General features: G+C 37.2%; 1 protein-coding gene across 1 annotated transcript in view; it reads right to left on the reverse strand.

The window, feature by feature from the left end:
- LOC149786333 (NADPH oxidase 2-like) overlaps positions 1-12,737 on the reverse strand; it is a 57,244-nt gene that overhangs the window by 19,690 nt on the left and 24,817 nt on the right. Inside the window, exons 9-12 of the mRNA XM_089976743.1 lie at positions 12,567-12,659; positions 10,597-10,731; positions 8,886-9,004; positions 2,199-2,318 (exon numbers count right to left, since the gene is read on the reverse strand). Of these exons, the coding sequence (XP_089832869.1) occupies positions 2,199-2,318; positions 8,886-9,004; positions 10,597-10,731; positions 12,567-12,659 (467 nt within the window). The remainder of the gene's footprint in view (positions 1-2,198; positions 2,319-8,885; positions 9,005-10,596; positions 10,732-12,566; positions 12,660-12,737) is intronic.

Genomic DNA, 12,737 nt, shown 5'->3' on the forward strand with positions numbered 1-12,737 from the left:
ATGACAGTTGACAGCTTTCATTACAGTGTCAGTGATTCAATGGTTTTAAGCAATAACAAAATACAGCAAAATCCTCTTTCACTAGAGGTGCTTACATCCCTAAAACAGGAAATGACCTGAACCCCTGAGGGAATGGACAGTATTTTCTTGAAAAAAAGAGGAAGAGGGGCCCTTTTTCCTCCCTCTGCAAGTGCAGTGACTTTCCATCAAGTTCCACACTTCAACATCCCAAAGACAACAAAATTGAACAGCGTCAGTATGTGCACACCTATTGCACAATAAAAAGACGGGGTGAGTGTCTAACTGGGCCTTCTTATGCTTACATCTTCCCACATCTTGCAAGATAATTATAATTTGAAAGAAAAACAATACAACAAAATGAACCAGAACTAAAAATGAGAAGGATATACTTAAACTGAAACCAGTCCATTTGAAGAGGGTATATTTAGCTTGGACTGTGGATTTGCAGCCTGGAAAACAGAACCAATGCAATCATAGTAGGAAATGTATTAGTAAATAACAAGAAGACCAAGGGGACCTGGACTGGATAATGCTTACCTGACTGACTTGTGCCTAACAGCAAAAACGCAAGGGCAGTTAATCAATAAATAGGATGCTTCTTTAAAAATTCCTTCCAATTCTGTTGACTGTATTTTAACAAAAAGCTTGTTGTAAGGCTTCTCTACTTTTTAATATCCTTATCCATATTTGAAGTCACATCAACATCAATTGCCCATTATTGAAAGGCCTTTACAATATGATGCTTTCTGTCAAGGTTGATCAAAATCTGAAATCTGCTTAGCACTTGTTGAGACAAAGTTGCTGAAATATGTTTGTACTTCTAGTGATTGTGGCTCTATTTGATTTTTGATCAGTATTATTTGTATCTAACTTAAAGTCCTTCCAGCGAATATAATTGGTCAGATTATATTCATAGGTTTTGAAGTTGTTAATGGTTTTTATGGTTTCAGTAACAGCGGTATATGATGATAGATCAGGATAATTTCTGCAAAATTAAAAGAATTCTATGCCAGGACGCTTCCTTACAAATCTGGTAAAATTCTTTTGAGTGGTTTTTGTCTAAAAGTCATTCAAAGGACTTTCCATTCTGAGGAACAGTGGCCATATTTGATGGCAATAGACACCATTTGTACTAATTTCAAAGCATTTCATGCCATGATGTTTAATTTTGTGTACAATTTAGTTAAATTGTGTTCAGCAGTTTCTACAAAGTGTTTTAAAGCTTCTTAAAATTTAGTAGTGGCAGCCATATTTGACAGCAAATCAGCATCGCTTATACACTTTGAGAATGTTTTCTGTCAAACTATCATATTCTGATTAGAAGTTTTTAAGTTGTTTAAAAGTTTTTCTAGTTCTAGTCATAATAACCATGTTTAAAGTGGACTGGATCTTTAGTACAAACTTGAAAGCCGTGAACCAGGATTCTTCCTGTAAATTCCAAGCACAACAACTTACTTAAAATGTTGATGTTAGAGGGGTCAGCAAACACTAGTAGAAGCCCACAGTATCATTAGTGCAAAAATAAGTAAAGATTATGGGGAGCAAAAAGTCACAAGTTGGATTTGTTTCTGCTTTCAAATTTTACCATGGCACTGTAGACTTTCTCCAGTATTATGATACCCTCTGACTTCAATAATCTGAGATGGATGGTATGCATGATGTGCAGAGTTTCACCTTAAAGTGTGTGAAAAATGTTTCCAAGTTCGCTGACTATTTTCCAAATTCACAAGAGAAAGAAAGTTGTTACCAGATGGATGATTAAAATAAACATATAACTACATCATTTAAAACATCTTCTGGTTAATAGCCAATAAAGTGCACCATTCTTTAAAGTGTTCCATATACATTTGTTATTACAACTGGGATCGAGGAAACTTACCATTTTTTACAAAGTATTTGACACAATAAAACTTCAGCGTAATATGGGCAAGTATTCCACATAGTTTTGCCTGCTATGATAATGGTGCTTTCTATTCATGCAGGCAGATAGGATTTCTGGTATATCTCATAAAAAATTTCGGGTATGCAGCAATATTCCACCAATGTTTTACTCAAATTATGCAAACGTAAATATTACTAAAACCACACACTCTATGAAGAAAACAATTAAGACAGCTGCCACCATTACTGCTTTAAAAGTGATACATGTCCAACTAGCTGCTAAACAAAATCCTTACCATATGTGCCTCAGAACTGAAGCAAATGGTGTGACTCCAATTCCAGCTGCGATAAAGACATCTACTTCATAGCTAAATATATCTTCTGTTGCGGTGCCAAATGGACCATCCACTGATATCCTACAAAGATACAGTAAAACCTGCCTTAGTAGTCACCCAAAAATAAAGAATACCTGCTCATAGATCTATTTTTTAAGCTTGGCACCATTTTTATCTGTCTATAAAAGACACAATTTTTCGACCTCATGAGTTTATCCCCACTTTCACCTCTGTCAAGGATGCCTCTCAAAGAAAATCACTGATGACCTCCTTGCTTAAAGTTAATCAGTTAAATCACATTTTCACCTCTACATCAAGGATGCCTCTCCAGAGAGTAAATCATTTATAGATCTCTTTTTTTAAAGTTAATCTACCATTAATTCACATTTTCATCTCTATGTCAATGATGTCTCTCCATAGAGTAAATAATTTATAGACCTCTTTTCTTAATGTTTATTCACATTTTCACTTCTATGTCAAGGACACCTGCTTAAAAGCAAATAACTACCACTTGGATTTAGTCTGGCATTTACAACACAGCATCATCAATGATTTATGATTATGGCAGTTTAATATCATTTTTAGCACATGACAGACCATATATGGCAGTGAGTATATCTGATAGATAAAGAGCCATTGACGACCCCAAGAAGATCCACCAACCATGGGAAGTTTTCGCATGTACCTGTGTTGGTCAAGCCAAGATTTGAACAAGAATAGACAGGTGAGATGTGAGTCATCTATAAAGGTGAACACCTGGACCACTTGCCCACCCCAGCAGAATTATGTATGTTAGCACCAAAGTAATTGGAGTAAAGTAGCTTGCCTAAGGACACACCATGGTAGCCAAACTGGGATGATTCCATGTAAGTATTCATACCTGTACCTTATAAGTCATGAGACTGGCATGGCAACCATTGCCACCATAACAACTGCATCTATCACATGGAATGAAAACAGCATATATGATTGTCTTGGCATGAAAATATGGAAAGTTAGTTGAAAATTTAAAATATTTACAAGAAAGCAAAGTATTAGTACATTATGTTTATTTGATAATGCTTACCTGATCACATATGTAATATGATAATCTTCTTGGCTATCTCAGAATCCAGCTCTCTCATAAAATGGAAAATGTCTTTGTCTTGTATAGGCAAAGGGAAGCAACTCTTACAGGTCAACCCCCTTCCAACCTGCTAGGTGGCCATTGTTATATCTGGATGTGACCATTTTTTTTACTTCAGAAAAACCTTCAAGGATGCTCACATTGCAGGGACAGGTGGGAGGATTACTTGTAATGTGATCTGGACTAGAAAAAACCTAGTCTAGCCATTGTTGATCTCTCTTCATGCTTCAGCTGATACGTAATCTTGGAGCTTCACCTATCCAGATGTATCAATCAAGGAGGGAGGATAAACAGCTATTCATTCATTGCCCAGTGACGGCAAACTGTTTTTAGCAATAAGACCAGGCAGTGTCACTAAGACAAATGACCCCTTGGGATGGAACTGCATATAGCTCATGTCTAACTAACTCACTCTCTCTGCATGCTGAGGCAATTGCCATCAGAAAGCAAGTTTTATACGGAAATTGATTGATGGATTTGGATGACAGGGTCTCAAACTTCAATGAGTTAAGCCATATAAACAATCAGGATTTTATCTTGGGATTAATGTGAGTGAGAATGGAAAGTTCTTGTTGTATACATTATTGTCTTGTCCATGATATTGGAACATGTCTGAGAACACAGACCAGTAACCTATCAAGGTGACAGGTGGGGTAACTCCTAGTCTTCAAAGAGAAAGAAGCTGGCAATTGATAAGTGGTGTGATGTCACTGATGGGGAACCAATCTTGGAAGATCAGCCATTTTCCTTCTAAGTGGAGGGCCAGTTAGCTGTCGTGATTGTCTCCACAACTAAAATTCTGAACTCCTTTTCATGCAAGGAATCTCACACAAGAAACAGGCATAAAGGAAGAATTTCTCTGGACATATATGCAACAAAGACAACCACTGATTCTTGATCAGAGTGGGGGCTGCTTTGACTTTCCTGGGTATATCTATAACTAGAGCAAGTAGATCACTGATCCAGGATTTGTCCTATCATAGAGGGGTGGTCGGAATTATGTCAGCTCATGTGTCCCACCTTCTTGACTGATGGAAGGGTGGTATAGGCAAACATTCCCTCCCAGCTCACTGTCCCATGCTTCTGGGTCTCACAAAAGGTGAGATGAAGGTATGCAATTTGTTGTTCCACACTGTTGTGAAAAGATTTATTACTCCATCATCCCACAAGATGCCGACTCGATCAAATGTGGAAGGATGGAGAGATCTCTCTGTATGAAGTCCTCTTATTGACAGTGAATCAGCTAACATGTTGAGCCATCCTGTTATTTATCCGGTGTTTGGTACACCATCAAAGTTAATCCCATACCATGATGCAAATGTCCTGTGATTTTGTCCATCCCTGTTTGAGGAGGTATGTGACCATAACTAGATTGTCCGATGGTAGCAGGACCACATGGATGCATTCCACCCAAGTATTGGAGGCATTTAGAATGGCTTTCATTTCCAGGAGGTTGATGTGAAGGCCATCTCTTCAAGTGTAGACATGCCACTGACCGAATGATAACTCTGCAAATTGTTATTTCCAGTTGTGGTTGTTTAGCTGTGTGCCACCTCTTGCCTTGCCATTGGAGAAGGAAGTATTTTATGTTGAATGAAATAACAATGTACTGATCTAGAAGACCATGAAAGGTTGCCATTGTGTTAGATTGACCATGAAAGGTTGCCAATGTGCTAGATGGACCATGAAAGGTTGCCATTGTGCTAGAAGGACCATTTGTAATGGTACATGTAAAGGTGACCAAAGGATAGCAATTGTTCTGCCATTTTTTCAATGGGCCAAGGAGTTGAAGAAATTCCCTCAAAAAGAAACGTTTTGGCTGAAATCCTCTCAAATACATGAGCATTTGGGTGGAAAATGTACAAGACTGAGGTGCATGAAAAACTCCATACCTAGATGGATAAAATGTTGTGAAGAACTTATTTATCCATCCAAGACTACAACTGAGGGCAAGAAGGTTGTTCATATCTTGGACCAAAAAACTGTGCTTGAATTTTTTAAAGGTATGCCACCATCACTGGGGGAGGTTGTCCTGAACCTTGAGATTACACATTTAAAAGTCTTTGTGAAGGCCCAAGGGCTTAGGTTGAGGCAGAAAGGAAGAACACAGAACTGACATATTATGCCTCAATAGGGAAAGCAAAAATAGTTCATGTCATATGGATTGAATCTGTGAAAATACACACAAGACATGTATAGGATGCTCACAAAGTCATCATGTCATAATGAAAGATGGACGGAATTTGCCTTCTCCAGCCGAAGCATTTGAGTAGAAATATACTGAGCCTACTAAGATTGATTACACTGGTCAACAGTGAAATCATTACTGACTTGAAAAGGCCCTAATCTGTAGTATTTTGGTGTGCCGAACACGAATATAACCGTGAAAAATTTGTATTGGCTCTCGTTTTGAAGATATTCATATACCTCATTTTCTATGTTTCACTGTGTAAATTTCTCCAGTAGGACTGCAGCAACATCCGGAATAATGATGTAACATTGCATAATACCATCATGCTCACATCATCCACAGTTGATTGCATCATTTTCTGATGCAATGCAATACTAATGCCATGCGGCTGCTGAAGTAAGTTGACGTCAGCAGTGTACTATACATGTGTAGGCCTATTATACTAATGCCAGGCGGCTGCTGAAGCTGACGTAAGCAGTGTACTATATAAAGCCCAATCAGATAGGTTCAGCATTTAAAATATTTTAGACGTTGTGCGAGACAGTTCAAGCTACTGTTACATAAAACTTATTATTTTATCCATTTACGTACAATAAAGAACAGTAATGCCTCGAAAGTGTGTTAATACCGCGGACAATTTTTGCTATATTTGTGGGGAAGTGACATTTGCCAACCAGAAGAAAAGTATCAATTCTCAAGTGAAGAAGGCATATCATCTTTACTTCGGATGCAAGGTTGGTGACCAAGACAAGCCTTGGGCTCCGCATATATGCTGTGCTACATGTACGACACAGCTTTCACAGTGGTTGAATTGCAAAAGGTCATCAATGCCGTTTGCAGTCCCAATGGTGTGGAGAGAGCCAAGCAACCACCTAAATGACTGTTACTTCTGCTTGGTTCCTCCTCTTTCCGGCGGAATAACGAAGCGAAAGAAGTCGAGAATAGTCTACCCAAACATTCCATCTGCATTGAGACCAGTTCCACATGGTGAGGGACTTCCTATTCCAGAACCTCCAGCAGAATATTCTCTTGATTCATCTGACGAAGACAAAGGTGAGTCGACCTGTTCTTCTCCTGGTCCATCAGCATGCAGTGATCCAGATTTTCACTGTGGTGCATCATCAACCCCACACAGAATAACACAGGAAGAACTAAATGACCTGATTCGTGATTTGGACTTATCAAAGAACAAGGCAGAATTGCTAGGATCAAGACTCCAACAATGGAATCTTCTAGAAGAAGATGTCACAATTACTGCATATCGAAAGCGCCACCAGCAATTGGAGCCTTTCTTCAGAAAGGAAAGTAATCTGATATTCTGTTCCGATATTGAGGGCCTCATGAATGCTTTAAAAATCACTCATGACCCACAAGAATGGAGACTATTTGTGGACTCTTCGAAACTGAGTCTCAAGGCTGTGCTTTTGCACAATGGAAACATTCTTCCATCTATTCCAGTAGCGTATGCTGTTCACATGAAAGAGACATACGATAACTTAAGGCAGCTACTGAATTCCATTGAGTATAACAAGTACAGCTGGCACCTCTGTGGTGATTTGAAGGTAGTTGCCCTTTTAATGGGACTGCAGCAAGGATATACAAAATACATGTGTTTCTTATGCGAGTGGGATAGCCGAGCAAGGGAAATGCACTACATGAGGAAGGAATGGACTCACAGGCAGAATGTAGCCATTGGAGAGAAGAATATCCAACACCCAGCTCTGGTTGAGGCTCAGAAAATCTTGCTACCACCCCTTCACATCAAACTAGGTTTGATGAAGAACTTCGTGAAAGCCATTGACCGGACTTTGCCAGCATTCCGATACCTGCATGAAAAATTCCCTCGACTCAGCGAAGCAAAGATTAAAGAGGGAGTTTTTGTGGGTCCTCAGATTCGAGAGCTTTTCAAAGATGACTGGTTCAACAACTTGCTGGAAGGTGACGCGAAACAAGCATGGAATGCTTTTCGCCTAGTTTCTACAAACTTCCTCGGAAATGTTAGGGCAGAAAACTATAAGGAACTAGTAGAAGACATGTTGATGAAGTATAAGAAACTCGGCTGCAATATGTCTCTAAAGATTCACTTCCTTCATTCCCATTTGGATTTCTTTCCTAGCAACTGTGGTATTGTTAGTGATGAACATGGCGAACGTTTTCATCAAGATATCGCAACAATGGAACAAAGATACCAGGGAAAATGGTCCACTACAATGCTGGCTGACTACTGCTGGACACTCCTCAGAGATGCTCCCGAACAGCTGTACAAGAGACAGGCGAAGAAATCTAAGATGTAGTCAATGACTTGATTTTTTATAGGTAGGCTATTACAGTTGACCTTTTACTATTGGAATGCATTTCGTTATGTAAACATTAATTTCTTGCAGATTACAAAAAAACTAGAGCCAATTTTGCAATTTGACTGTCATATTCGTGTTCAGCACATAAAAATTGATAAGAATTGACTAATTTTATTTCAGTAACATGACTTTTGTAAAAATTTGTTGTCCAGTGTTACAGGTCTCAATTTTCTGTTGGACTTCATCACCAGAAGCAGTCTAGAGTAGAAGCCCCGAGTATAAAGCTTTTGTACCCTGCCCACTTCATAAGTAAAAGATGAATCTCCTTCTGTAGTATCACTGTCTTCATGGGATTGCTTTGGGTTTCCATCATGAAGGCAGATGTCAAAAGTGGAGGTAGCCAGATAAATGAGATTCTAAGGCACACTGACATGACTGGATCACTCAATCACTTTGTGGAAAGATGTTGATCCAAGCCTGATGAAAAAGGACACTAGACCTCACAGGAGACTTGGAAGAGGGAAATGATTTGTTTACTATATCCCATCCCTGAGAGATGGTAAGATCTCCTATCATTCACCTGGTAATGGTTACTCTGTCATCATTGGGAATTGCCTCCACTGTATCCCTGCTGATGATTTTCCTTCTCTGGAATGATCCAAGAGCAGGACATCCAGATATCTGGATATGGGAGCTTCCCCTGACAGATGGAGGGGCAACTCTGTGCCGCCTGGTTTCTGATCTCAACTAAACACCTGAACTAAAGCTGAATGGGCAGGTGCACAAGGCTTCCACATGGTGTGGTTTTAGAGATTGTTGTATTGTTATGGGGTTTAATGCCATTTTTCTGATTTGAACATTCTTACAGTGTTTTAATTTCATGTTTTATGTTGCGTCCAACAACAATATACAGTGAGTTTGTAAAAAAATATATATTCTTTGGAATTTTCAGATATTTATTAAAAAAATTAAAATCAAGATTGGTTGTGAATATTGTTGAACATAACTGCAAAATTACACTCCAGACAGTATACCTTGGGAGTTTAGAGTGACTCTGAACCTCCTCGCTATCCGCATGTACAGCTTTGGCCACTGCGTTGGTCCAGTTGCCCACTTGTCTGATGTGCACAGAGAAATATTCATCATCAGGGGCCTGAAGTAGAAATAATTGATTGTGAAGCTGACAGGATTATTCTGATTACCTGAATCTGATAAAGCACCTAATTAACCTCTTGAACAGGTGGTAGCTAGCAATCAGCTTTTCCATTACAGACATCCATTGGCCCAATGAGCAAGGTGTACATGTTAACAATGACTACATGTGTCTGTATTGTTAATGTAGTGAAACAGGTACTCACTGGGGTCACCTAAGCAAATGAAACAATGTGATTGACATGAAAATATGACTAATGGATGAGAATGACTTTAAACTGCTAAAAATCTGATGACAACACAACAGTTCCTAAAAAATTTAGCTTTACTTAAAGGAATCATCATTCAAAATCTTTGATCACCTTTGGCAATTTTGGTGAGTTGTAGCATTAACAAATTTCACCTGTGGGCAAAGTTTTTTGAAGCTGACAACCAGTATAGAAACCTATAAAATACCTGATTCTTTTCAGTATGAAATAGTTTTAAGCTAATTACAAAGAGGAAATTCTTCATTTTACCAAGGGGTCAACTTAAGTCTCTAGCTTAAGTGGTATATGCAGGGTTTCATTTAATTTTACTGACATGCTTGGATACACGAACATTTTAGTCATGAAGCTATTTTCTGAACTAATAAAGCCAATCATATTTCATATACTGGATTGCAATTAGATAACTTGAGCTCTGGTTGAAATCTTGAAGGTCAAAATCTTCATTTAGCAAATTTGTATTTTTTTATATAAAGAAATTATGAAAATTATTTTTAAAAAATGCTCTAGTGCATTGTATTCCCTATAAAATCCCCAAGCTTGTAATGAAAATAGTGAAAAAACAATTCAAAAATTGTCCTGTAAGGAAGTATCATTATTAGCTTTGTCTATACCATTTGTTCTAAATACTAAAATTCTAGTTCTAAATTTAATACTAAATTCTAGTTCTAAATTTAATATTAAGAAAATTTAAAGTGAAAAATTCATCATAAATCCTTGCAAACAGAGGATTTAGAGACAGATTTTGGCAACAAATTCTTTTTCTTCTTTCTAACTTTTGCTTTAATAACCAATGAATTAAGAAGAAAAAAAAAAAGCAAATATCAGATAATAAAACATGGTGAAAAATTATGTTAGTATAAAAGAAGTAACATTTAAAAGGGGGAGTACTTTATTTACTAGTTAACTACAGTGGATTCTCTGTGACTTGTAAGATATACGAGTTAAAAACTACATAAAGACTCACATCTTTAACAAACGGAGTAACAAGATTTTATAAGTGCAAGGGTTTTGGGTATAAATGATTCCAAAAAATAAGTGTGAAACGAAAACTCCATATTTGACACTGAACATCAAAGTACAAGACTCAACATTTGACTTGTTCACTGAATTATTTCATATAGCTATTACTGCAAGTGTAAACAGATGATATCAAAGTTGGAAGAAATCAGACACATGATAAAGATGTTTTGTTCAAAGCCCATGGATACTTTTATCTTTTGTTTTAGGAATGCAAACACACTGGATGAATCCTTATCCTAAGACGTTAGCTCAAAATGGTGTGCATCTGCATATTTAAGAGCCATTTTGCGTAAACAATGCCTACTGATGTGAGTGTAAATGGATGCCATTCAAAGTGGGACACAGTGGGACACTTGATAAAGATGTACTGTCCTGGGCCCATGGAGAAACCTTTCTTTCTCATTTGCAATTCAAACACATTGGATGGATGTTTTACCACCTGCAATTAAAGAAAAAAGTTTATTTTATTTCTCCTGCATATTCAGTATAATCTGTAAATTTAAATTTAACATCAGTCAAAAAGTTCAATATTGCTGTTTGAAAAAGGAAAAAATTGAACTATGTACAATACAGACCTGTCAACACTAACATTACCTTGTTAGTAAGACAATTGACTTTTTTTTCCTTCAGGTAGACCAATTTTCAGTAAGGTGTAACAAAATATCACATACTGCTATTGTAAAGCTGGAATCATGCATTCTAAAAGTTATATTCGAGATAGATGCAGCAACTGTAAACATTATGATCAACTAAATTGTATGCAGACCCTTTAGACCTCAACTACTTCCAGTACAGTTTCACAAACTGCAGCTCTTGCTATCTCTTGGCTTGACATAATTCTTGGATTTTTCTTAAATTTTTAATGCCAACAGCAATCAAATCTCCCTCCATGAGACATACTCTATCAACACAAGTCCAATAAACACAACTGCTGCCCTTCCTGTTTTTCCCCCAAGTTGTTTACATTTTTTTACATGTTAATGTAATGTAATTTTGTTTACTGGAATTTGATATTTTCCAGAAATTAGTTTGATCTGACTGTTTAGTCAAAAACTTCTAAAAATAGAACTTTCTATCTTTCTGTTGACCTAGTTCCTGACCTTGATTGCAAATTAAGTAAACAACTTTTTATAAAAAATTCATCTTCTGCTATAGTGCAAAGTCATAGTTATAAATAGCATGTAAATGAATATTGAATTATTTGATTTATTTTATCCTCTGTCCATCAGAGCATGACTCAACATTTTTATGGAGATCACTCATTACCCATGAAACTGAATGGTTCACTACCAATTATATGCAACTGTTCCGGTCTTAATCTAAAGTAGATGATGTGGTCAGTACCTCTTGACATCCTGCAGGAATGTTTTGTTAAAGTATTTTTCAAGTCTAAATACAACTGATATATGCATTCTATTGTTGGTGTCCAGCAAATATTAATGTTTTTGCAAATACAGTGTTTACTAAGTTGGTGAGTTTATTAGTAAGAAATTCGTTCTGGATTTGAATCGATCTAGCAGATTTTTTAAAATAGAAATTATGCTTCTTTTTGCATATTTTTGATGGAATTGTTTGTTGTTGTTCTAGGGTTTAATGCCATTTTTCAGCACAAGATAGGCAATACATGGCGGCCAATATAACTTGTCGAGTAACAACCCTGGAAAACCCAGGGAAGAACCACTGACCCACGAGAAGCTACTGGCAGGCTTTCCCATGTACCCACGCTAGCCAAGCCTTGGACTTGAACCCATGCAGACAAAGGTGAGATGGCAGTGATCCGGAACTGTGAGCGCCTTAGACCACTTGGCCACTCGGGGCCTCTTTGATGGAATTACTATTATGATTACAATCAGATAAACTGGTGACTGGAGACTACATGTATCCTATTTACATTTAAGTTGCCGATTCTTGAATATATGTATATATACCAGTGAATGATACCTCTGCCAAAGAAAATTAACAGTGAACATGTAATTATAACTGTTTTAAGTAATTCTTTTTTAATATGCAACAAGTTGATAACAACATCACTGTAGTCCATTGATATTCCTGCCACTCTTTAAATAAAAGGATATACAATGCATGCAAGACTGTTTCAGTTAGCTGACTTGTCTGCCTAAAGTACAATATCGTTGATAGCATAATGGCATTCTGTGGACCCTGATCATTGTGCTATAGCAGGGTTTCAATGTACATATGTTCTCTTCAAAACTAATAATATGTAATTAGATATACAAATGCAACAACCACTTGCACAAGAAGAAATGAACCAACCTTCAAAATGATAACTTCCTGCATACTTCGGTAGAAACGAACTCCTCTCTCCATCAAATAAAATACAACAGGTCCAATACACCATTTCCAGAACTGCAAGAGTTATCAAAATGGTATGCAGTTTTCAAATAAAAACATAGCAACCAAAAAGAAAATAAAATTTTTTAAAAA

This window comes from Sinohyriopsis cumingii, chromosome 12 (genome assembly GCF_028554795.1).
Source record: "Sinohyriopsis cumingii isolate HCF-2022 chromosome 12, ASM2855479v2, whole genome shotgun sequence".
In the NCBI taxonomy this organism is placed as follows: domain Eukaryota; kingdom Metazoa; phylum Mollusca; class Bivalvia; order Unionida; family Unionidae; genus Sinohyriopsis; species Sinohyriopsis cumingii.